The sequence below is a fragment of the Eleutherodactylus coqui genome, chromosome 4 (assembly GCF_035609145.1).
Source record: "Eleutherodactylus coqui strain aEleCoq1 chromosome 4, aEleCoq1.hap1, whole genome shotgun sequence".
Taxonomy (NCBI): domain Eukaryota; kingdom Metazoa; phylum Chordata; class Amphibia; order Anura; family Eleutherodactylidae; genus Eleutherodactylus; species Eleutherodactylus coqui.
This window is the reverse complement of record NC_089840.1, coordinates 95202104-95229222: the sequence shown is the minus strand read 5'-3', so window position 1 is coordinate 95229222 and position 27119 is coordinate 95202104. Positions and strand designations below refer to the sequence as shown.

Sequence of the window (27119 nt, the reverse complement as noted above, 5' to 3'; positions counted from 1 at the left end):
AAAGCATAAAGGCAGACGCTTTGCGCTCGGAAACGGAGGTGTGGGAAGACAGTATGTCGCTGGATAGTCAGAGCACCCTCATGTCTATATCTCAGCGTGTTGAGGAGGAGGAGGAGGAGGGGGAGGAGCATGAGGAGGAGGGGGAAGAGACAGCTTGGCCCACTGCTGAAGGTACCCATGCTGCTTGCCTGTCATCCTTTCAGCGTGTATGGCCTGAGGAGGAGGAGGGGGAGGAGGATCCTGAAAGTGATCTTCCGAGTGAGGACAGCCATGTGTTGCGTACAGGTACCCTGGCACACATGGCTGACTTCATGTTAGGATGCCTTTCTCGTGACCCTCGCGTTACACGCATTCTGGCCACTACGGATTACTGGGTGTACACACTGCTCGACCCACGGTATAAGGAGAACCTTTCCACTCTCATACCCGAAGAGGAAAGGGGTTCGAGAGTGATGCTATACCACAGGACCCTGGCGGACAAACTAATGGTAAAATTCCCATCCGACAGCGCTAGTGGCAGAAGGCGCAGTTCCGAGGGCCAGGTAGCAGGGGAGGCGTGAAGATCAGGCAGCATGTACAGCACAGGCAGGGGAACACTCTCTAAGGCCTTTGACAGCTTTATGGCTCCCCAGCAGGACTGTCACCGCTGCCTGGACGTGCCAACCCTCTGCAGTGTGTGCCTGCGGTTCCTCCTCATGGCAGACACACTTATAAATAGACATGAGGGTGGTGTGGCTATGAGGCCAGCGTGTGGCATGAGGGCAGCTGAAGGCTGCGCAGGGACACTTTGGTGTGTGCTGTGGACACTGGGTCATGGGGGGGGGGGTTGGGCAGCATGTAACCCAGGAGAAGTGGCAGCGAAGTGCAGGCAGTGATTGTGCTTTGTTGGAGGTAGTGTGGTGCTTAGCTAAGGTATGCATTGCTAATGAGGGTTTTTCAGAAGTAAAAATTGTTGGGAGGGGGGGGCCACTCTTGCCGCTATTGTGGCTTTAATAGTGGGACCTGGGAACTTGAGATGCAGCCCAACATGTAGCCCCTCGGCTGCCCTATCCGTTGCTGTGTCGTTCCCATCACTTTCTTGAATTGCCCAGATTTTCACAAATGAAAACTTTAGCGAGCATCGGCGTTATACAAAAACGCTCGAGTCGCCCATTGACTTCAATGGGATTCGTTACTCGAAACGAACCCTCGAGCATCGCGATAATTTCGTCTCGAGTAATGAGCACCCGAGCATTTTGGTGCTCGCTCATCTCTATTTATTAACCATTTGCTTCGGAAGTTAGATCCATTTTCGCCTGTCACTTTCTAACTATGGAGTGGAAAGAGCATGTGTCATACTACTTTGGCAGGATTCTGATAGAGTTTTGGTGTGAAAAAATGAACTAAACTGCTCATTAAAAAGTAGCGCACTCCCTAAATGCAAAATATAAACTTTTTTACAGATTCAACTTTCTTTAAAAAAATCACAAGTGAGAACAAATTCACATCTGTCCTCTACACGTACCGTGGTGTAGAAAAAGTGCCGTTGTTTTAGCCAAAGTTAATAGCAGTGATCTATGTTTTGACAGATTTATCCAATAGGGTAAACACAATTTGACTCCACATACTGTAGGTCAACAGATTAGTCTGGCTTTACCTTAGACATTGACTAAGATGTCACCATTTTTGATAAATGTTGGCTATGCTGCTTGCCGTTACCGTTTTTTATTTTTACCAGATCCATATTTAGAGCATATTTTGATGCAAATCACTTCAAATATCTCATTTACTTAGGACATGTTATCCAATTGGAGGCTTGTGATCACTTCAGATGCAGCCTGTTGACTGGCTACATAGAGCTTTGGTCAGCTTTGGCCTTGGCATCTAAATAATTAACTTCATTCCAATTGTGGCTCTTGCCGGTGGGTGTAGGATGGCAGAAGCAGCTGATAGCCACTGAGTATTAGTGCACTCAGCTTTAATAGGAATAACCAACCATGAACTGAAGAACATTTTAGCTGCCCACAACCATCACTAGAAGGAGAGCATGGACTTACTGCATACTGTCTATATATTGTATTCGGTTATAACCCTGTATGCAGTAAGCTCCTGAATTCGCTCTATTGGCAGATGCAAGTAGCCTGGAGTTTATCATTTCACTATGTGTCTATGCTGAGTTTGAGCTCATTATCAGCCATAAGTCTTACAGTAAGACCGTGCACTCCCTGTTGGCACTGGCTGCTATAGACATATAATAAAAATGTAATTAGAATATTAAATCTAATTCAACGTTGTATTAGTAGGAATGGCTGGCTTTTGGCAGCCATTTTAATTGATCCATTTCCAAAAAATCATAACTCTTTCTGTCTAAGGGCTTGGTTTTTGCATGCATTCTATTTTTCAATGGTACTATTTAATTTACCATGTACCGTATATACCGGCGTATAAGGCGACGGGGCGTATAAGACGACCCCCCAACTGTCACCTTATACGCCGGTATACAGTGGTGAAAAAAAAAAAATTCATTACTCACCTCCCACGGCGTTCTGTCGCGCTCCGGCAGGATGTCGCTCGCTCCGGCAGGCTGTCGCTCGCTCCTCGTCCCCGGCGCAGCATAGCTTTCTGAATGCGGGGCTTGAAATCCCCGCTTCCAGAAAGCTAATACACACGCCGGCAGCCATGACATCATTGAATGGCTGTGATTGGCTAAAGCGCACGTGGCTTCAGCCAATCACACTATTCAATGACATCATTGAATGGGTGTGATTGCTAACACGTGCGCCTTCAGCCAATCACAGCCATTCAATGCTGTCATGGCTGCCGGCGTGTGTATTAGCTTTCTGGAAGCGGGGATTTCAAGCCCCGCATTCAGAAAGCTATGCTGCGGCGGGGACGAGGAGCGAGCGACAGCCTGCCGGAGCGAGCGACAGCCTGCCGGAGCGAGCAACATCCTGCCGGAGCGCGACAGAACGCCGTGGGAGGTGAGTAATAAATTTTTTTTTTTTACACTTTTTTTTTTTTTGTATTACCGGCGCATAAGACGACCCCCGACTGCAGAGCAGATTTTTCGGGGTTCAAAAGTCGTCTTATACGCCGGTATATACGGTAATGTATTGAAAAACTTTTTAAAAATTCTACATGGACTGAAATGGGAAAAAAATGCAATTTTGCCATCTTTGGAGGAAGGGGGTTGTTTTTACAGTGTTATACATTGCAGTAAAAATTATATGATAGCTTTATTCTGTAGGTCAGTGCAGTTATGACGATACCAAATGTATTGTTTTTATTTATTTTAGTGGGTTTTTTGCTATAGTACTTCTAAATTAAAAATATTTTTTTTAAAGATCATCTTCTGGCTGCCATGACACTTTTTTCATCTTTTTGTTAATGGGGTTGTATGAAGGTTCAATGTTTGCAGAACGACCCGTGGTTTCTATTAGTACTATATTTGAGTACATAAAACGTTTTGATCGCATTTTTTTCTTGGAGTTGGGATGACCAAAAAAGAGCAATTCTGGCATTATTTTTTTTTCTGATAACTATTTTTCCTGTGCAGTAAATGTTATTTATTTTGATATCTCAGACTTTTATGGACGTAGTGATACCAAATATTTTTTTTCTTTTTTTTAATTACAAGCAGGAGGGGGGGGGGGGGGTCAAGTTTTAATATACTCTATTTTTTACAATAGTAACAAAACTACTTCCCCCCCCCCCTTATTTTTACTTTTTTAAATTTATTTCAGTCCCCCAAGGGGATTTGAACTTGTGATCATTTGCTACTTTAGTATTGAGGTATATGGTATTTCTGTGTACATTCTATAAAGGGAGTTGGTCAAATCAAACACTTTGTCCAAACTGCAGACATCTTGTTTATAGAGCAAGAGGAGTTGAGCAGATTGATATATAGTTTTATGGGGAAGCATTCAGTATAACTTGTATTTTATTCATTTATATCTCTGCACATTCTGAGCTGAACAGTCCAATGGGCGGTCCTATCAGTGATTAGCAACCTTCCCTGTATACAGACAACTGTCAGTCACTGACAACTCCGCCCATCGGGCTGTTCAGCTCAGAATGTGCAGAGATATAAATTAATCAAACACAAGTTAGACTGAATCTTAAAACTATATATCAATAAAACTATATATCAATCTGCTCAGCTCCTCCTGCTCTATAACATGATGCCTGCAGTTTGGACAACATGATTGACCTGACTGGTTCCCTTTAACCCTTTCCAATCCACTGTCTGACGTCTGAAGGCTGCACAGCTCCGATGTCGGAAGACGTCCAGCAGGGTATTCTTACTGTATATTACTGTCCGCTTTGTTGTCAGGGGCCTCTCCAGCATGTCCTATACTGTAGTGCTGGCTCTAGCCAGCAGATGGCGCCATTGTATAATGGCAGAAAGAGAAAGCCCCCTAGGAAACCCTGAATCCAAAATTGGATTGCAAAGGGTTAAGATATGCCAAAGGCCCATCTTAATGGGCGGAAATACATGGCAGCCCGGGGATCTTCAGAAAGCCCTGGTCTGTCAAGACAATTGAAAGGCGCCTCACAATCTCATCAAAGGGAAGCCATTTTGGACCCTCAAACACTGTGACCTTTAAAGGGTTAACAGCCTCGACCAGTGTTCAAAGCTGCTTATCAGACAACCTACATTGGCCATGTATTAAGCTCGGCTCCTGGTTCTGCTCTATATAAACCCTGTGCAGCCAGAACATACGTATATGTCCTGGGGCGCTAAGGGGTTAATTGTTTAAATCAAATAATTGTTGTTATTCGTTTGGTTACTTGTGTGATGGGATTAGAATAATAATATTATACGCTATACTCTAGAGAAGGCAAATTTCTGCACATAGAAGATTACATCATTTTGTTAAAATAGCTTAAACCTGAATGCAATATTTATTTCGGTTATACTTTGTAATTGCTCTAGTATGAGTCCTTCTGAGGCATCAATTCCGACGTCACAGTCATGCACGATGCAGTTAGGTCTGTCTGTTGAAGAAAATATATCACAAGTAAAATTAGGTCACTTCTAGCTACTCTGGAGATAATGGCAAGCCCAGTAATAGCTCTTGGCAGGAAAAAGGGTAATGTGCTCTGTAGTGTTTGTTACTACTATAATCACCTATCTCAGCTGGTGACCTTGGGAGAACCGAAATCACCTGTCATTTCACATTAGTCTGCAATGGATGTAGATAGTCACCAAGACAGCTGATCTTATAGCTAAAGACGGCTATAAAAAAGGTACGTTATGATAGGCACAAGGATGAGCAAAGCCTTGTAGTCAATGTTCCCTTTAAGCCTTTGTAGCTAGTGAGCGGGGCGTTTTGAGATCTTGGCACTTCTTCCTATTAGCTGAGCAATATAAAATTGCATCAAACAGATATTAATGTACTATAGAGTGCTAATAATAAGCTACTGTATCAAGTAGCTTGTTATACAGGGTCATTGTGCTAGACCTGGATACTGTTTAATTTTATTTACCATCCAAGCAAAACAGCATTAATAAGTATTCATGTCTACGCAGTGAAGGTTTTTGTCTACATCCATGGTGCTCTGTTAATGTCACCCTCCCTGGTGATCTAAGGGCATTGAAAGATTTAATGTCAATATTGCTGGTGGTCTAGGAGAGTGAAGATGGTAATGTCAGAATCCCTGGTGGTCTAGGCGGTGAAGGGGTTCGTTTCAGTAACCTTGGTGGTCTTAGGGCAGTAAAGGGATTAATGTCAGTGTAGATGGTGGCCTAGGACAATGAAGGGGTTAGTTTCAGTGTCTCAGCTGGTCTTGGGAACTGGAGGGGTTAATATAAGGACTCCTGGTGGTCTGATGCAGTGAAGGGGTAAATGTAAGGATTCTGTTGGTCTAGGTCAGTGAAATTGTTAGTTATACAATCCCTGGTGGAGGCCAGTAGAAGGCAGGGGTGAGCATACCAAATGTGCGACCTGTGCAGCTGTACAATGGCTTATTAGATAAGAAAGCCCGCTGTCATCGTAAACACTGCTTCTTTCTATTAGTTTGCATACAAGAGACTGAATTAATAAATTCCATAGCTGACGATTACTGCTAAAGAGACATGAGGGTCCATATACTGTTCTTCCACAGGAGCCCTATGTTATCTGTGCTCTTCTTTAGTGGGAGGGTTGATTCTGTATACCTGGGGTCCAGTGGTTACTCACCCCTCCAAGCTCCAACATTATCCTGGCTATAACATGAGGATGAATATTGATAGTTCAGCTTCTCATTTCTTCGCTGCACTAATCATAAAGATAAATCCAGTGAAGGATTAGAGAGGAATGTAGAACTGTTCAACTGTAAGTATTGGGCTTCGCAGTTCACTTTATGATCAAACGAAAAAAAAATTGAGGAAGAAGGACCCCGAGTAAGTTCAACAGCTCGCTATAACATCATGTATTTTTGTTAGCCATTAACCCCTTTTTGACAGCCCCATTGCCATTTTACATCCTAGCTAAGTGGGACGTAAAAACATGCTTCCTTAGAGGATTAAAGCCACATAGGCTGAAGACGTGACCGCTACATGCTTATGGCTGCCAGAGGTAGCCGAAAACCTGGAGCTGTCATGGGGGGCCGCGGGAAGCCCCCCGGTAATGCAATCTGCGCTATCTAATGGATAGCGCCTGATACATTAAAGTCTGTAAAAAGTGAAAAAAATTAGAGTTTCAGCTCCCCTCACGGATCACATCCATGAGGGGTGCTGAAAGTACTCACCCCCATCCTCCTCGATGTCCTGCGACGATCTGGTCTGAAAAGGACATCCGGCTGTCTTCTGCGCATGTGCGCCAAAGGAAGAATGGCAACCCATGCGCAGAAGACCGGATTATCGTTGGGCATTTGAAATCTCCCAGCTACTGAAGGTAACTGGGAAGCAGGAGATGTCACCGGGGGCCACAGTGATCGGACTGATCCCCAGGCCCGTGATCGCAGCTATCCAATGGATAACAGTGTTCAAGTAAAAGTTAAAAGAAAGTAAAATGAAATTAAAGTTTCACCTCCCCTCATGGATCAGATGCATGATGGAATGTGAAAATACTTACCCTCCACGATGTTCCGCAGCCATCTGGTCCTTCCAGGGCCTTACGTCATCTTCTGTGGATGTATAGAGGGGCTCGCACCCTGGGAAATTTAAAATCCCTCTGCTCCCGGCTAGCATGTGTGGCAGGGAGCAGAGAGATATTATCGGGGACCGGTCACATGATCCAACGGATAACAGTGATCGTGTAAAGTTAAAAAAAAAGTTTAAAAGGTTTAAGTTTCATCTCCCCTCACGAATCATATCCGTGAGGGAGGATGAAATTACCTACCGAGGTCCACGGATTTATCCACCAACCTTACCACAGGTTTTGCACATGTGCCCATTGCCTTAATGGCGGACACATGCACAAAAGCCACAGATTGCCCGGGTAATTTATAATCTCCCTGCTCCTGGCTACTAAACGTAGCCGAGAGCCTGGAGATTTCACGGGATGTCGTAGTACTCGGTCCCTGGTCAGGTGTCACGTGATCGCCGCTATCCAATGGATAATGGTGATCACGTAAAAGTAAAACAAAATTATGTTTCACATCCCCTAACGGATTGGATCCATGAGGGGACCTGAAATTACTTACCTAAGGCCTCCGGCGATGTCCCCTGTAGGGATCTTTATCCGCGGACCTTTTCCCAACTTCGGTGTATGCGCCTGTTGGCAAAATGGTGAACGCAAGCGCAGAAGCTGGAGAGGGCCCGGGAAATTTAAAATCTCCCTGCTCCTGGCTACTAAAGGTAGCCGAGAGCCTAGAGCAGCGACCAACAAATAATGGCCATCACGTAAAAGTTAAAAACAGTGGAACTTCAATGTTCCTTTTGGTTTGGGCCCCGTTGTGCAGCCAGACATAAGAGTAGGGCTACAACGAGTATGTTTCTGAACACAAGACAAACGGGTATTTATTTTGGGGTGTCAATCCTGATTTTCATGTGCAATATAGGAAAAAACTTGTCATTCAAATGACATATTTGCAAAAATATGAAATTTTATTTTTTCTCCTCTAAATTGCATTAACTCCTGAGAAGAAACTGTGGGGTCAAAATACTCATGACACCCCTCAGTGAATATATTAAGGGGTGTAGTTAAAATGGGGTCATTTGTGGGGGTATCTATCATTCTGACACCTATGAGCGTTTGCAATCTTGGCTTGGTGTAGGAAAACAAAGTGTTCCTCAAAATGTTGATAAATAATGTTAATTAAAGGGGTTGTCCCGCGGCAGCAAGTGAGTCTATACACTTCTGTATGGCCATATTAATGCACTTTGTAATGTACATTGTGCATTAATTATGAGCCATACAGAAGTTATAAAAAGTTTTTCACTTACCTGTTCCGTTGCTGGCATCCTCGTCTCCATGGTTGCCGTCTAATTTTCGCCGTCTAATGGCCAAATTAGACGCGCTTGCGCAGTCCGGGTCTTCTTATCTTCTCAATGGGGCTCCGTGTAGCTCCGCCCCGTCACGTGCCGATTCCAGCCAATCAGGAGGCTGGAATCGGCAATGGACCGCACAGAAGAGCTGTGGTCCACGGAGGGAGAAGACCCCGGCGGCCATCTTCAACCGGTAAGTAAGAAGTCACCGGAGCGCAGGGATTCAGGTAAGCGCTGTGCTGTTTTTTTTTAAAGTCCCTGCATCGGGGTTGTCTCGCGCCGAACGGGGGGGGGGGGGTTGAAAAAAAAAAAAACGTTTCGGCGCGGGACAACCCCTTTAATGTTATTAATCCTAAAAGGGTAAAAAAAATAGTTTTTCAAATGTCCACCTGGAATAAAGTAAACAGATGGAAATTTATACCTTAGGCCTAATTCCCACGGGCGGATTTCCGTCGCGTATCACACGGTGGAAATCCGTGGCGTTGCCCTGCAGCTATTAGGTTCTATTGAACCTAATAGCGCAATGCTCACAGTGCGGAATTCCACTGTGGCATTCCGCCCCGTGAAAGCACCCGTGATCACCCGCAGCATGTTCTATTTGCCGCGGGCGTACGCGCGGACGGCTTCCATTGCAGTCAATGGAAGCCGTCCGTCACGCTATCTTCCGCTGTAGCACAGCAGAAGATAGCGTGAAAACGCTTCCTCGCCCTCAGACGCCCCTCGCCATATGACACTGCCGACGCGTCATGCGCTGTACTGGAATGCGGGACGTTGGGCAGCTGATCCGGAGGTGAGTATGGGGTTTCTAGGGGGCGCTGTGACGGACTCCGCTGCGGAATTCTGCCTGCGGAGCTCGTCACGGCCGTAGGCACTAGGCCTTGTTTGCACATATTTGAGCATGTTTGCACATATTTGAGATATTACAGTTGAAAATGTGAAAAAATAACATTTTTTTCTAAAATTTTCCCAATTTTGGCACTTTTAATATATATTCACACATTCTATTGGTCTATTTTTACCACCTAAATGAAGTACAATATGTGTCAAAAAAAACAATGTACGAATTACTTGGATATGCAAAACCATACAGTTATTCTATGTTAAATTGACACAGTCACTAAGGTGTAAACAGGCTTCGTCACTAAGGGGTTAAAAGGTATCACATCTAAAAGATTACTTGGTTTTTCTTTCTGAGAACAGTCACTCTTTACTCTATAATCAGGTACAGCCACTCTAAGCATTCTGGATGATTATTAAGTGGAAAGCTCAGAGAGCCTGCATAAGGGCTCAGTCACACGGGCGTTTTTTTGACCGATTTGCAGATGTGCTTGCCATCTGCGTCTATATATACCCAATGCTTTGCAATGGAATCGGTTACATGTCTATTTTTTATGCGGATGTGCCGAAAATTATATGACACAACGATTCACAGAATGCATGTAACTGTGTTCTGCGCAAATCGTTGTTCTTGTATATGTACTCAATGGGGCCGATGGCAGCAGCGCCGACTCCATTGAGAACATATACTAAAGATAATTCTCCTCTGCCACAGCTGTAACAGCTGTGACAGAGGAGAACGGTGTTCTCCCATTGAATTCAATGGAGTCGGCAATAAAGCCAGCTCCATTGAAAGCAATGGGCTGCCTGCAAGCGCTGTATTAATTTTCGGGGAAGTGCTTCAAATATAAGCCCTTTCCTGAAAAGCATCCAAAAAAGTGTAAAAAATAAATATATATATATATATATATATATATACTCACTTTTTTGCAGCTGCCAGAGATCAGCCATGTCCAGCGGCTCTTCTCCTGAACTGCTTTCTGTAGTATTCAGCAGGCAGGGATTTAAAATCCCTGCCTGCTGAATGGGCTGCCTCTGATTGTTCACAGCCCTCAGCCAATCAGAGGCAGCACTCACTCACCCATTCATGAATGGGTGAGTGAGTGCTGCCTCTGATTGGCTGAGCACTGCGACCAATCAGAGGCAGCTCTCAGCTGTCATTCAATAGCTCTTGTCCATGTTTCGTATTGCAGTTGAGCCTCATTTAAGCATACTTACCTTTTCAAATGACTTTTGTAATTCAGGAATAACAATACAGTACTGTATAAAGGTTTTATGCAGATGCGGAAGAACTGCTGCATTCAAAAAAAGAAAGGTGTCTGATTGACTCCAAATTTATTCTGCAGCAGGACAATAACCAAAAACATACAGCCAATGTCATTAACAACAATCTTCAGTGAGAACAGAGAGTCCTGGTAGTGAATATGTGCCCCCCCCACACACACACACCCCTGACCTTAACATCATAGAGTCTGTCTGGGATTTAATATAGAGACAGAAGGATTTAAGCTAGAAGATCTGTGTTTAGGCTGCCTGTCCACGGGCGATGCTTCATAGCATGAACGGCAGCGATAAATCGCACGCGGACCACGCTTAAAACACTTTTCATAGGATAACTATGGAAAGCGCAGCCTGAGGTACACGAGCAGGAAATCCATAGCGATTTTCAGAACGCGTCTAAAATCGCGGCATGCCGCAATTTGCCGTGATTCTCCACAATGAACCTATCATTATGATTCATGGTGCATCGCGGAAAATTACAGTGACTTTGGTGTTTTCTTGCGGCGTCTCCCACAGCAGAAATCCATGGCATTAAAGCTCAATGCCCGTGTACAGGCAGCCTTACTTCTCCAAGGTGTTTGAAAATACTGCCCTGCCGAGTTCTTTCGAGAACTGTGTACAAGTGTACCTAGAAGAATTGATGCCGTTTTAAAGGCAAAAGATGGTCACACCAAATATTGATATGATTTACATTTATTTTCTGGGTTTTTTTTGTTCATTTACTTAGTATTTATTAACTGACAAAAAAAAAACCTATTAACGCTTCTATTTTTGAAGCATTCTTAATTTGCAGCATTTTTTTCCACACTTGCCTAAAATCTTTACACAGTTCTGTATATCTGGTGATTATATGACTTACATACTGTGCTTTTCCCCATTTCTCCGCTCTTCTCAATCAGACTGATTGTCAAGTCTCTCAACACTGCTGCACTTTGTTCTATATGCTGGGCACAGAGAACTGGAGATTCTGCTTTCTAGCTGTTTATAGCACATAGAGATATGTAGCATCATCATGTAGGAGTGTACTATGCAGAGTACATGTAAATAAACAGCAGCATATAACTCACAGTTAGTTCCTGCACCCCATCTATGTGTCTCCCTCTCCTTTCTCCACCCTCCTCTCCCCTTTCTATACCATTCAATGAGTATGAAGACTCATCTCTCTCCTCCTCCCCTGCTACTCTAGCCTCTTTTGCCACTCGTTTAAGAGCATGCAGCGGACAGCAAGTTTGGAGAAAGTGAGACCTCTAGTAGCCGCACTGTAAAATGATTTTTCAGCATAAAAACATAATTTTAGGTAAATAGCAATTTTATTATACTGACAAGTTGTTTGAAAATTTAGTGTCCATTTAAACACCATACACAGTCCATGGACAAGAAAGGAGATGTCTCTGGCAAATCCTATACAACCTTTTTAATTCTTTCTCCAACTAAGTAATATAGTTTGTGTAAATGTTGTTTCCCTTAATGCTAATCTAGAAAACAATCAGTTTAATTGCCATTAACTTCCATTGCACAGTGTCATTGTAATAAGGATAATTTTAAATACCTAGCATGAATAAATGATAAAAACAATCAAGTACAATAAACATGAGCCAAATGAGCAACAGACTTGCAAAGTCTACAATTTTCGAGAGTAATAGTAGGTGAGGGTAGAACTGCTCGGACAACTGTGTAAATTAAGACATACAAATAAGGGAGATGAAATAATACCTCCACAGTGCCACCTATTGCAAGGCAGCATTCCTTCAAGTCAAAGTTAAACTCTTTATACAAGCCTTGTAACAATGACTGGGAATTAACAGCAAAGCCAGACTAAACGCACAGACAGCTGTTTCAGGATATTTGCCCTTCATCAGTGTACAGTAGGCGTTTGGCTTTGCTAGTGAAAGGCCTGGGACAGGGGTTAGAAACGCTATTTTTACTCCTTAGGGAGAGCACCTAGACAGTGAGTGAGGAGACTCAAAAGGTCACTCATGCTCCTCTGGGTAATATGTAAATAACGGAGATGGAATAATACCCCAATTAAGACCTGGTTATTGCAAGTTGAAAGCTTTTCTGAAAAGGTGGGTTTTCTGGTTACTTTTGAAAGTTTGCATGATTGAAGAAAGTTTCATGTGTTGGGGTAGTGAGTTATAGAGTATGGTTAATGTAGAGCATAAGGGATAAATGTCTGATCATTGAGAGACTAACCTCTGTGTCCTCCATTGATCTCGAGACCGGTGCACGTGAATGCTCCATGTGAATGGAGTGGTGGTGCTCATGTTCATCCTCTATGAAATAGGTGAAAATCGATGTGCCCGGCAATCTCACTTACTCTTATGGAAGTGAATGACGTATTCGTTATGCATGCACATTAGAGCTCCATTCACATGGGTCATTCAGGTGTAGTGGGCTCAAGATCACTGAGAGCTACCTAGCAGGCAGACATTTATTCCCTGCCCTGTGGTGATAAAACTCTTTGAAGAATGGATGGGAGGAGTGCATTAGTGTTAGATGGGAGACCACAGAGGAGGATGTTGCAGTTTATCTCAACTCAAGGATAAGGGAGGAATGGATTTGAGAAATGCTTTTGAGATGAAGGAGGCAGATTATGTAGGGGCTTGAATATGTAATTAGAATGGTGGAAACAAAGTTTATCCCGTAGCAGTAGACATGTAAATATGGAGGAAGTTTGGAAGTATTAACAGTGACAGTTCTGGTAGAGGAGTTGAATGGGAATGAGGAAAAAAGTTAGTTTGTCCACTCTAAGTTTTAGGAAGTGAAAAGTGGAGAACTCTGGATAATACTGGGAGAGGTACATTTGAGACACATTAGCATAAAAGTGGTATTGAAAGCTATGCAATTTTATGACCTGTCCTAGGCCAAAGCTATAAATTGAGAAGAGCAAGGGACCCAGGAGTGAGCCTTTGGGTACAGCAACATCAGGAGAATGATGGCATGCTGTTGGGAGGCACTAAAAGGTTGATGAAGTTTAAGGTAATTCAAGAGATGGCGAAGTTTGTGATGCTAAGGTATAATAGGAATTTTTAGTAGGAAGCAGTGGTTGACTGTGTCAAAGTTGGAGAACCAATCTCGAAAGACGACAGAGTATAGTTCTGAGGCTTTCGCAGTTGACAGATCGTTAGTGACTTGGGTGGAATGGTGTGGTCAAAAAAAGGATTGTATGTGATCAAAAAGAGAGTTGGACGAGAGATGATAGGACAGTTCAATTAGACATGTCTATACAAATCAGGCAGAGAAGCAATAGTTTCAGGCGCCATGGGATGCTTTATTATGGAGGTATTCTCTGAGAGCAGCATTGCTTCTACAGCAGAATAACTCCATATCTGATGGAGCATGATATGGCAGCATCCAACACTCTGCAGGCATGTTTAGCAATAAATGTATTATGAGCTGTCACTGCAGATATAGAGAGGATAATCTTTATGTAGCTTGTAAAGAAAAATGACCTAGACCTTTAGTACAGATCTTTTGGAATGCCTTTAAATGACATGTAGAAAAATAATTGGTAATTCTGTGTGTTCTTTCATGGACAGATGACAATGGTCTGCTCCATATTAATGCACAAATTACAATCTATTAAAGTTGAGGGAACGTAGTCTTCCGAGCTTGATGCTTGTTCGAGTATTAGCATACTTGATGGTGCTCGCTACTCATCACGCCGTGTTCGACCCCGCACCAGTTTTGATCCCTCCCCACTGCTGACGTGTCAGATTTGACCCCTCCCCCCTGTGATGCTGCTTACGTCAAGCCAGTTTGTGGCTTGACATAAGCTTGGCGGAGGAGAGAGAGCGAGAGAGAGAACACGAACACAGGGGAAAAAAAAGGCTCGGCAACCGGCAGGTCCTTACAAACATGCTCGACTCTCCCGTTGAAGTTAATGGGGGTCGTTACTCGAATAAAGCTCTCGAATTTTACGAAAGCTCGACTCGAATAACGAGGACCCGAGCATTTTGGTGCTCGCTCATCTCTACAATCTATACTTTACATTTTATATAAATGGAAAGAAACCCATATAAAATAACCTATTGAGATTTTATATATTCTGTTTTTATCTAAAAATAGTTTTGAACTTGAAGGTCTTATTTTTGATTATCATAGGGGTAATGTGCCTCGGGAGAAATGGATTACGAGATGCTCAGAAAATCCACTTGATGTTACCTTCTGAAAAAATAAATGGGCATTGACTGTTAGCCAAGATTGCATCAATCTTGTTGGCTGGGCTTTTCTTGGGAATTTCACATGTGAGAGCTTTGGGGAACAATAATATTGTAACATTTGTATATAAAGTTATTAAGCAATGCTGTCATCTGGGCAGATCGATGAGTGGATCAATATTTCAGAACTCTGCCCCCTGAGTGTACTGTTTAGATCCTATTCTACTGATTGATTTGTTCTCCTCACTCATATGACTCAAGCTGTTCAGAAAACACAAGTATGTTTGGTTGCTTAGAATTTTGATAAAAGGGTTTTTGTGCTTTTTTTTCTTTTTTTTTAAATGAAACTTGTTACTTAGCAAACTAGGATGAAGATGCAGCCCGTTCTTACACTTAACCTTTTTACAGCCAGAGACATGTTTATAGCAAGTGGAATATTTTTAGGCATTAGTATAAAATAAATATATCCTATAGCTTCCAAATTATTACCAATCCTTATGTATAGTTCAAGATGCAGAGCTGGTAATATATATATATACAATGTAGACATCCAATAGTCTAATGTGTAATATACATGTTTTTTATGAACATGTCAATCAATATATATACCCATTTATGTATGTACTTTAAAGGGGTTTTATCATAAATATAAATGTTTTTCCCACAGCTGGGCCAATTCTAAAATAAAAAAAATAAATCAGACTTACCTCTCCTCGGATTCCCCAAAGCGGAACTGAGCGACTCAAATTGTACCGGTGCCGGCTTCCAGGTGGAAGCACATGACCACTGTGGCCAATCAGAGGTCACAGCATCACCGTTGGCATTCCTGGCATCAGTACTCATATCCTGGGCGCCATGATGCCAGGAGTTTGGAGACGTGACACTGCAGCCTCTGATTGGCCACAGCAGTCCCATGCATCCGCCAAGCTGTCTACCTGGAAGCCAGCATTGAAGCAGGGTGATACTCTCAGCTCCACTTCAGGAGTTCGACCAGAGGTGTGAGCATGATCTATTTTTTAGAATGGGACCAGCTGCTGGAGAAGTTTTTATACTCGTGCTAAAATTCCTTTAAGACCATGATCAGATGTGGTAGAATATTCATGGATTTTCAGTGCACATTCTGTACAGTAAGATATAGAGATTTTGATGCAGTTTTGCAGCAAAATCTATAGTAAAAGAAATCTGTCAGCTTTAGACATCCCTTTAAAAATCTGTCGTCTAATGTAAATTAAAAAAACATTTAAAGCTGTCATATATTAATATGGTCAGTAAAGTTACCAATGCCTGAGGCTGCACTTTTGAAAGATTCTGATGACATCATTTCCGCTTTTGATTTCCGTCAGGTGCAGTTTTGTCATAAAGGTCTAGTCTGGATTCAAATCAAGGTACAATGATGGCATCACATATATACACATAATGGCCGTTTTTAGGCCAAGTAGCAAGAGATATTTTAGGTAGGAAGGAGTTATGTTTGCATTCATATTCATGCCATCATATTAATTCAGTCCTGAAAATTTAGGCTTTAGGCCTCCAAACAATCATAACTTGGTGTTAGCATGGAAGCAGGATATGAGCAAATTATTTTTAATGTATAATAAAGGGCCTGGATACTTTTTTATAGTATTGTAGGTCTTTGTAAATTGGTTGTCTCATCACGTCAAACTATAGTTATTGCATTACTTCGAATCACATTAGTATAAAAGCAATTGTGGCAATCAGCCACAGAGTTGAATGTCAAAATTTTGTCTGCCTGCAGTCACCATTAGGGGGAACTTACTGTGAAAGACTGTAACTTTTTCATCTGGCCCAGACCACCAGGATAACTTCTTCCAGCAAAGCTTGTAAAACACACATCTTTGGCTTCTCAATTTTTTGCACACCCACCAGCCCTTTCCTAACAACTAGAGATGAGCGAGCACCAAAATGCTCGGGTGCTCGTTACTCGGGACGAAATTATTGCAATGCTCGAGGGTTTGTTTCGAGTAACGAACCCCATTGAAGTCAATGGGCGACTCGAGCATTTTTGTATATTGCCGATGCTCACTAAGGTTTCCATTTGTGAAAATCGGGGCAATTCAAGAAAGTGATGGGAACGACACAGCGACGGATAGGGCAGGCGAGGGGCTACATGTTGGGCTGCATCTCAAGTTCCCAGGTCCCACTATTAAGCCACAATAGCGGCAAGAGTGGGCCCCCCCCAACAACTTTTACTGCTGAAAAGCCCTCATTAGCAATGCATACCTTAGCTAAGCACCACACTACCTCCAACAAAGCACAATCACTGCCTGCATGACACTCCACTGCCACTTCTCTGGGTTACATGCTGCCCAACCCCCCCCCCCCCCCCCCCGCGCACGACGCAGTGTCCACAGCGCACACCAAAGTGTCCCTGCGCAGCCTTCAGCTGCACTCATGCCACACCACCCTCATGTCTATTTATAAGTGCTTCTGCCAGAGGAACCGCAGGCACACACTGCAGAGGGTTGGCACGGCTAGGCAGCGACCCTCTTTAAAAGGGGCGGGGCGATAGCCCACAATGCTGTACAGAAGCAATGAGAAATATAATCCTGTGCCACCGCCATCAGGAGCTGCACACGTGGGCATAGCAATGGGGAACCTATGTGCCACACACTATTCATTCTGTCAAGGTGTCTGCATGCCCCAGTCAGACCGAGGTTTTTTATAAATAGTCACAGGCAGGTACAACTCCGCAATGGGAATTCCGTGTGCACCCACAGCATGGGTGGCTCCCTGGAACCAACCGGCTGTACATTAATGTATCCCATTGCAGTGCCCATCACAGCTGAGGTAACGTCTGATTAAATGCAGGTGGGCTTTGGCCCACACTGCATGCCCCAGTCAGACTGGGGTTCTTTAGAAGTGGACACATGTAGTTACAACTCCGTGTGGACCGACAGCATGGGTGGGTGCCAGGAAGCCACCGGCGGTACATAAATATATGCCATTGCATTGCCCATCACAGCTGAGGTAATGTCATGTTTAATGCAAGTGGGCTTCGGCCCACACTGCATGCCCCAGTCAGACTGGGTTTCTTTAGAAGTGGACACATGTAGTTACAACTCCGTGTGGACCGACAGCATGGGTGGCTCCCTGGAACCTAACGGCGGTACATAAATATATCCCATTGCAATGCCCAACACAGCTGATGTAATGTCAGCTGTAATGCAGGTGGGCAAAAAATTAATTGGATTACACTGTAGGCGAGGGCCCAAAAAAATTGGTGTACCAATAGTACTAATGTACCTCAGAAAAATTGCCCATGCCCAACCAAGAGGGCAGGTGAAACCCATTAATTGCTTTGGTTAATGTGGCTTAATTGGTAACTAGGCCTGGAGGCAGCCCAGTTAAAATAAAAATTGGTTCAGGTGCAAGTTTCAACGCTTTAATGAGCATTGAAACGTATAAAAATTGTTTAGAAAAATTATATGACTGAGCCTTGTGGGCCTAAGAAAAATTGCCCGTTCGGCGTGATTACGTCAGGTTTCAGGAGGAGGAGCAGGAGGAGGAGGAGGAATATTATACACAGATTGATGAAGCGAAAATGTCCCCGTTTTTGATGGTGATAGAGAACGATGCTTCCATCCGCGGGTGCAGCCTACGTATTGCTTAGGTATCGCTGCTGTCCGCTGGTGAAGAAGAGAAGTCTGGGGAAATCCAGGCTTTGTTCATCTTGATGAGTGTAAGCCTGTCGGCACTGTCGGTTGACAGGCGGGTACGCTTATCCGTGATGATTCCCCCAGCCGCACTAAACACCCTCTCTGACAAGACGCTAGCCGCAGGACAAGCAAGCACCTCCAGGGCATACAGCGCGAGTTCAGGCCACGTGTCCAGCTTCGACACCCAGTAGTTGTAGGGGGCAGAGCCGTCACCGAGGACGGTCGTGCGATCGGCTACGTACTCCCTCACCATCTTTTTACAGTGCTCCCGCCAACTCAGCCTTGACTGGGGAGCGGTGACACAGTCTTGCTGGGGAGCCATAAAGCTGGCAAAGGCCTTGGAGAATGTTCCCCTGCCTGTGCTGTACATGCTGCCTGATCTCTGCGCCTCCCCTGCTACCTGGCCCTCGGAACTGCGCTTCCTGCCACTAGCGCTGTCGGATGGGAAGTTTACCATCAGTTTGTCCACCAGCGCCCTGTGGTATAGCATCATTCTCGAACCCCTTTCCTCTTCGGGAATGAGAGTGGAAAGGTTCTCCTTATACCGTGGGTCGAGCAGTGTGTACACCCAGTAATCCGTAGTGGCCAGAATGCGTGTAACGCGAGGGTCACGAGAAAGGCATCCTAACATGAAGTCAGCCATGTGTGCCAGGGTACCAGTACGCAACACATGGCTGTCCTCACTAGGAAGATCACTTTCAGGATCCTCCTCCTCCTCAGGCCATACACGCTGAAAGGATGACAGGCAAGCAGCATGTGTACCCTCAGCAGTGGGCCAAGCTGTCTCTTCCCCCTCCTCCTCATGCTCCTCCCCCTCCTCCTCCTCCTCAACGCGCTGAGATATAGACATGAGGTTGCTCTGACTATCCAGCGACATATTGTCTTCCCACGCCTCCGTTTCCGAGTGCAAAGCGTCTGCCTTTATGCTTTGCAGGGAACTTCTCAAGAGGCATAGCAGAGGAATGGTGACACTAATGATTGCAGAATCCCCGCTCACCATCTGGGTAGACTCCTCAAAGTTTCCAAGGACCTGGCAGATGTCTGCCAACCAGGCCCACTCTTCTGTAAAGAATTGAGGAGGCTGACTCCCACTACGCCGCCCATGTTGGAATTGGTATTCCACTATAGCTCTACGCTGCTCATAGAGCCTGGCCAACATGTGGAGCGTAGAGTTCCACCGTGTGGGCACGTCGCACAGCAGTCGGTGCACTGGCAGATTAAACCGATGTTGCAGGGTCCGCAGGGTGGCAGCGTCCGTCTTGGAGTTGTGGAAATGTGCACTGACCCGGCGCACCTTTCCGAGCAGGTATGACAAGTGTGGGTAGCTTTTCAGAAAGCGCTGAACCACCAAATTAAAGACATGGGCCAGGCATGGCACGTGCGTGAGGCTGCCGAGCTGCAGAGCCGCCACCAGGTTACGGCCGTTGTCACACACGACCATGCCCGGTTGGAGGCTCAGCGGCGCAAGCCAGCGGTCGGTCTGCTCTGTCAGACCCTGCAGCAGTTTGTGGGCCGTGTGCCTCTTCTCTCCTAAGCTGAGTAGTTTCAGCACGGCCTGCTGACGCTTGCCCACCGCTGTGCTGCCACGCCGCGCGACACCGACTGCTGGAGACGTGCTGCTGCTGCTGACACATCTTGATTGCGAGACAGAGGTTGCGTTGGAGGAGGAGGAGGAGGGTGGTTTAGTGGAGGAAGCATACACCGCCGCAGATACCAGCACCGAGCTGGGGCCCGCAATTCTGGGGGTGGGTAGGATGTGAGCGGTCCCAGGCTCTGACTCGGTCCCAGCCTCCACTAAATTCACCCAATGTGCCGTCAGGGAGATATAGTGGCCCTGCCCGCCTGTGCTTGTCCACGTGTCCGTTGTTAAGTGTACCTTGGCAGTAACCGCGTTGGTGAGGGCGCGTACAATGTTGCGGGAGACGTGGTCGTGCAGGGCTGGGACGGCACATTGGGAAAAGTAGTGGCAACTGGGAACCGAGTAGCGCGGGGCCGCCGCCACCATCATGCTTTTGAAAGCCTCCGTTTCCACAAGCCTATACGGCAGCATCTCCAGGATGATCAATTTGGCAATGTGCACGTTTAACGCTTGAGCGTGCGGGTTCGTGGCGGCGTACTTGCGCTTGCGATCAAACAGTGGCGCTGGCGACGTCTGGACGCTGCGCTGAGAGACATTGCTGGATGGGGCCGAGGACAGCGGAGGTGAGGGTGTGGGTGCAGGCCAGGAGACGGTAGTGCCTGTGTCCTCAGAGGGGGGTTGGATCTCAGTGGCAGGTTGGGGCACAGGGGGAGAGGCAGTGGTGCAAACCGGAGGCGGTGAACGGCCTTCGTCCCACCTTGTGGGGTGCTTGGCCATCATATGCCTGCGCATGCTGGTGGTGGTGCCTCCCCAGCTGATCTTGGCGCGACAAAGGTTGCACACCACTGTTTGTCGGTCGTCAGGCGTCTCTGTGAAAAACTGCCACACCGTAGAGCACCTTGACCTCTGCAGGGTGGCATGGCGCGAGGGGCGCTTTGGGAAACAGTTGGTGGATTATTCGGTCTGGCCCTGCCTCTACCCCTGGCCACCGCACTGGCTCGGCCTGTGCCCAGACCCTGACCTGGGCCTCCGCGTCCTCGCCCGCGTCCACGTCCTCTAGGCCTACCCCTACGCCTCAGCATGGTGTATTACCAGTAGTGCAGAAACAGAACGCTGTAATTAAATGTGCCGCTTATTGGCCTGTGGTTGGAGGCTGACTTCGCTTACCGAACGCACAGCAGAGCCAGGAAATAATTTTGCACAAGCCTGCTGTAACACTTAGCTGGCTGCGTATGAATTAGGAGGACAACTACACCCAGCACAGACCCAGTACACTGAGGACAGTCACAGTCAGCCCAAATAGATTTTTTTTCCCAAATGTTTTTGGAAAGGCCCACTGCCTATATTTAATAAATATATGTCTTCTGTCCCTGCCTCACCACCACTACTGGCCCTGGACTATGTATAATTACTGCAGGGCGCAATGCTCTGCACGGCCGATATAGAAAAAAAAAATGTGCAACACTGCAAAAAGCAGCCTCCACACTACTGCACACGGTTAGATGTGGCCCTAAGAAGGACCGTTGGAGTTCTTGAAGCCTAAAATACTCCTAGCACTCTCCCTATAGCAGCTCCGGCACCAACAGCACTTTCCCTCCTCTATGTCAGAATAAATCTGTGGCGAGCCGCGGGAGGGGCCGATTTTTATACTCGGGTGACACCTGATCTCGCCAGCCACTCACTGCAGGGGGGTGGTATAGGGCTTGAACGTCGCAGGGGGAAGTTGTAATGCCTTCCCTGTCTTTCTATTGGCCAGAAAAGCGCGCTAACGTCTCAGAGATGAAAGTGAAAGTAACTCGAACATCGCGTGGTACTCGTCACGAGTAACGAGCATCTCGAACACGCTAATACTCGAACGAGTATCAAGCTCGGACGACTACATTCGCTCATCTCTACTAGCAACCCTTTCCTAGTAAACAAGCTCTCCATCCTGCTGCCCTAATTTGGTGCCTGTTGCTACCCCATCTGCCTCTTTTACCATACTTGCTATTCCCCACAATGCTCTAAATGCTATACTTCAGAGATAATGTAACTGTCACAACCATCCAAAAAGCAGTATTTCACAGACAGCACTCCTGTAATCAATAGTACCAGATAGATATTGTCCCTGAAAATAATGGCGTCAAACATAGTGACTTATATTGTGCTCCAGACAATAATAATGCTATTAAAGGAAAAGTGCTACCTTTTGTATTCAACAGTTCTTGTCGTAGTTCCCTACATAGTAATGTTGCTCATTTGTGCTCAAAAATGGTAATAATATCCGTTTTGGGCCTCCACAAAATAATAATTATAATAATTTTTCACTATTGTGCCACTTACAAAGTAATAGTGCCTCATTATCACCCCCCTAAAAAGTAATAATGTTACTGTGAAAGTGATGATGTTCCCTGTATGCTCATTTGATTGTATTAACCCTTTGCAATCCAATTTTAGATTCAAGGTTTCCTAGGGGGCTTTCTCTTTCTGCCATTATAGAATGGTGCCATCTGCTGGTTAGAGCCAGTACTGCAGTATGTGACATGCTGGAGAGGCCCCCGACAACAGAGCGGCCAGTAATATACAGTAAGAATACCCTGCTGGATGTATTTCGACATCGGAGCTGTACAGCCTTCAATCAGAATGTTGGAAGACGTCAAACAGTGGATAGGAAAGGGTTAATTCTCATGAATTCCCTTAAAAAGTAATACTCTGTCGGTGCCCCCTTAAAAGTACTAGTGCCCTCCTTAAGGTAATACAGTTGAGCACATGAGTGCTTGGTTGTCCACAATAGTATGCAGTATCTATCCCAAAGTAATATGGATGACAATTTTTGTGGAATGCAGACTCTTATATTTTCTTCTAAATCATTAAGTTTATGCCCAATTATTTGGTTCTGTTTTTCTTTTGCCTCTGTCATCTTCATATGATTCTGCAGATTTCTCATTAATCATCTAGTTGAATGAAAATGATGTATATACTGGGAGATGCACAATTTGTGTCACAAAGGACGTACCAGTTGACCTTTTCAGATTAAACATTCATGTAATCTATTGAAATATACTGTAATTTGAATATCTTCATGGAAAGGAAATATGACTCATCACAATCCGCTAAAGCACATTTTTTATATTCCTTAACGAAGAAGCACATTAGATTTGGAGATATAAAGCCTGTATAAGATCTATCTGGCACAGTAGAATGATATAATGAGTAACTGCTGGATTCAATTAATACGTTTTCTCTACTGAATTCTGTATTATCATTAGAGAAGGAAACCAGTAGATTGTGTGTGTGGATATATCATTGTTTTCTGTGGCTGTTATTAGAGATTAACGGGTTCCTATACAGTGCTAGGATAGTGCGCACAATTTTACCCTCCACTTGACTCGCAAATTGCCAATGAGTCGTAGCATGTCCTATGTGTGACTGCTCTTGGCACTGTCTTAAAGGAGTTGCCTTATGAAAAATATTGTTCACAGTTAAATGCAGTCCATAAATATAAACTTTATTGTACTTACACTAATGAAATAAATGTTTCAATCCCCAAATATTGCAAGACTAATGTTAGAATAGTGTCACCTACTGTTTCTATTGAAGAGCCTTTCTCTTTCCGATCTATTTCAGCAAATGTTCCAGTCTGGATACACCTACTTAGTGTTGTATCTCTGCAGTATTGCCATCTCACTCTCTTACATTTCCCATATTTGCATATTACCCAGAGAAGCATGAATGGCCTTATAAGTCTCCTCACTCACTCACCTTCTAGGTGCTCTCCCTAAGGAGAAAAGATAGCATTCCTGACCCACGTCACAGGCCTCTCGCTAGCCAAGCCAGAAACCTGCTGCACACTGATGAGCGGCAAACACCCTGAAACAGTTGTCTGTATATCGATTCTGGCTTGGCTTTCAGTTCCTAGTCATTGTTACAAGGCTTGTATAAAGAGTCTAACATTGACTTACAGGAATGTTGCCTTCTAATAGGTGGCACTGCAGAGATATTGTTCCATCTCCCTTATTTGCATATTACCCAGAGAAGCATGAATGACCTTATAAGTCTCCTCACTCAGGGTCGCTCCCTAAGGAGAAAATATAGTGTTCCTGACTCTCCTACTTCTTCAGCATCTATTCTGACATTAGAGAAGTTGTAGCAACTTCAGAAGCAGCTGGTCCCCACCAGGGATTCCTCCACATACCCAAGGGTGCAGAGAGGGAAGCAAGACTGAACATGTGTGACCACCTTGGAATACTTACTAAGGTCAACACAGAAAAGAAACAGCAGGTGGTGCTATTCTAACATTTGATGGATCAGTAATGGCCTCTGAGGCTGGGACCCTTGAAACCATTGGTCTGAGTCCTGCTTGAACTTACTACTTCAAATGCTATATGTAAGGTAGTATGTGACAATTTCATGCAAATTTGACATAGGTTTTCTCCGTATGAGCTCAAAGGCATACATAGATGCAGTGGAAGCCTTAGACACCATTATAAAATAGAGCCATAATGTGGTCATGCATATAGACCCTTAGTGAAAAAGGATTTACCATCAGAAGTAAAGTAATTTATACAACCTGTTATTTTTCTGCAATTTTAAGTAATTGGCTGTATGAACTACCTGTGTTCTAAAGTGTTTCCATCCCCACTTATAAAGAAATGGAAGTGACAGAACTATATTACTGACATTTAATAGCTTTTTGTCCTAAAGTCACCCATATAAAATGCAGAGCATAGCAAACTTCTGCCCTAATACTGTTAAATGTCTGAAGAATTCTTTGATGGCTTAGTATAAGCTGTTTCATTTTCACCAATCTAAAGCTTGAAGCTTTTTCTCTTTTGTCGATATGACTGATTCTTGAGCCTAGCAGAGAAAAAGTAAATGCTGCGGGTGGTGACATTTACATGAGTTCTCTTTTTAGTGGTGCAGTAGATTTAGAAATATATCGAACCAGCAAGTGCAGAAACAACTGAAACGGTAACAATAAAATAATAAAGCAATGCAGTGGAACCTATATAGAAATAGATACATTTTTATTTATTAACTGTTTAACTATTTTTTTTCTGTTTGCCCACAGCCACTGTTATTCCTCCCATGGTGCATATGCTCAGAGCAAGCTTGCTCTCGTCTTATTCACCTATCATTTACAACATCTTCTGACTGTAGACGGTAGCTACGTGACTGCTAATGTGGTGGACCCTGGGGTTGTCAATACCGATCTGTACAAGAATTTATGCTATCTTGGAAGCTTTCTGAAATGGATGACCGGCTGGCTGCTTTTAAAGGTAGGTACTTCTAATATAAAATGTCTTTGGACATTTTCTCACATCTATACCAGTCTTTACCTTCCTTATGTTGTTTTAGAGGGTTTTTAGGTGTTTTAAGCATCGATATTTGAGTGGGGTTTAAGAACCTTAGAAAACCCTCCAGTTAGCTCATTTAAGGGCCTGTGGAACTCCTGTGTCCCCTTCATAGTTTACGTAGGCATGTGGGACCTGGAGTGAATACAGCCTTCGATAACCTTGGGTAATAACAATGGTCAAGAGTGAAACAGTCTCCGTATAAACCCAAGATGAAAAAATACCCAAATAGCCAGTAGGGGCATATCCTTCTCTTACTCTTTTTAAATGGATGGTCAAATAAAAAATGTAAATTCTAAAAAATGCTTGTAATGAAATACTTGTTTTAAATGTCATTTTCTGATGTTATATTAAAATGGTTGCCCAAGATGCAAACCGTTTTCCTTTTGCAATCCAATTTTGCGCTGACCATGCTGCGGTGAAGTTTTAGTCGGAGCCATGTACTACGGATAAGATATCCATTTTAAGCTTACACAACAACCTTAAAGTATATGTCTACCCTGAATTATAAATAGAAGTATAACATTTGGGAAGAAATACATTAAAAATACATGTTTGCAACATAACACCTCCTAAATATAAACAATATAAACGTTCAAGATGCAGAGTTGGGTTTGTGATTTGATGTGGATCAGGCCATAATTTTTTACCTTTAGGCATGGGTTTATAGAAAGAGTGATCCTTTATTGCTTAGGAGTCGGACCCTTTCACACAGACTGATAATCATGATAGAGATAAAGATAACATGTAATCTTTACGTATTTTGGTGTGCTGAATCCAAAAATCACATCCATTTCCTCCAGTCACGTCTAGTTTTTCCACAAAGTGCTGTTTACTAATAAACTGTTACAGTAAAAACGTCATGTGAGTGAAATTATAATTTATTGTTGTATTGTTATGTATGCGGTCTCTGGAATGTATATGGGATGCTCTTTAAGAGCACATATTACACAGTGACTAAAATGTGTTGGCTAGAAAGATGTTCTGAAATATTTCCATATGGACTAAGAGCCAGTATACTGCATTGACATCAAAGGACTTATTGAGTCAATGGGATGTGACAGTTATCTACCTGCAGAATGGGGGCTTTTCATTAACAGTTCAAAGAGAAGTCTAAAGTGTGTGTTACTTCATAATGGTAATATATTAGCCTCCATTCCTATTGCTCACTTAGTAAATATGAGAAACCTATGAATCCATGAGAACCATTCTCCAAGAAAAATCAAATCTAGTGATCATTGGTGGATTTTATGTGGCAACCTGAAAAGAATATCGATTCTTCTAGGACAGCAAAGTGTATACACAAAATGTCCTTGCTTCGTGTGCCTTTGGGATAGCCGAGCAAAGGCAGAACATTCTACAAGGACAGAATGGCCAGCTAGAGAGAATTTTACGATTGGTGAAAAGAATATCAAGAATGAGCCACTTGTTAATCCTCAAAGTGTTGGTTCCCCCCACTGCATATAAAATTGGGACTTAGGAAACCGTTTGTTAGGGCTTTGGATTGAGATGGTGAGTGCTTCAAGTACATCTGTACCAAATTTCCTGCTCTTTCACACAAAAAGTTAAAAGCCCGCAAATAAGGCATCTAATCAAAGACCGAGAATTCCTTAATACCATAGAAAAGAATATTGGGTCTGATTTTTCTGACGTGGTTACAGATTTTCTTGGCAAATTTAGGGCCGAAAATGCCAACAGTATGATTGCTTTTCAAAGACTGGAAGCAAACATGAGTGTCAAATTGCATTTCCTTCATAGCCACCTGGACTACTTCCCCGCAAATCTTGGATATATAAGTGAGTGAGGAACAAGGAGAACGCTGTCACCAAGACAGCAAAACCATGGAACATAACTATCAAG

At 44.1% G+C, this 27119-nt stretch overlaps 1 protein-coding gene across 1 annotated transcript in view; it reads left to right on the top strand.

Moving 5' to 3' along the window:
- The window catches only part of DHRSX (dehydrogenase/reductase X-linked), a 298040-nt gene that overhangs the window by 226098 nt on the left and 44823 nt on the right, over positions 1-27119 (top strand). The window contains exon 6 of the mRNA XM_066599884.1: positions 24977-25184. Coding sequence (XP_066455981.1) covers positions 24977-25184 — 208 coding nt within the window. The remainder of the gene's footprint in view (positions 1-24976; positions 25185-27119) is intronic.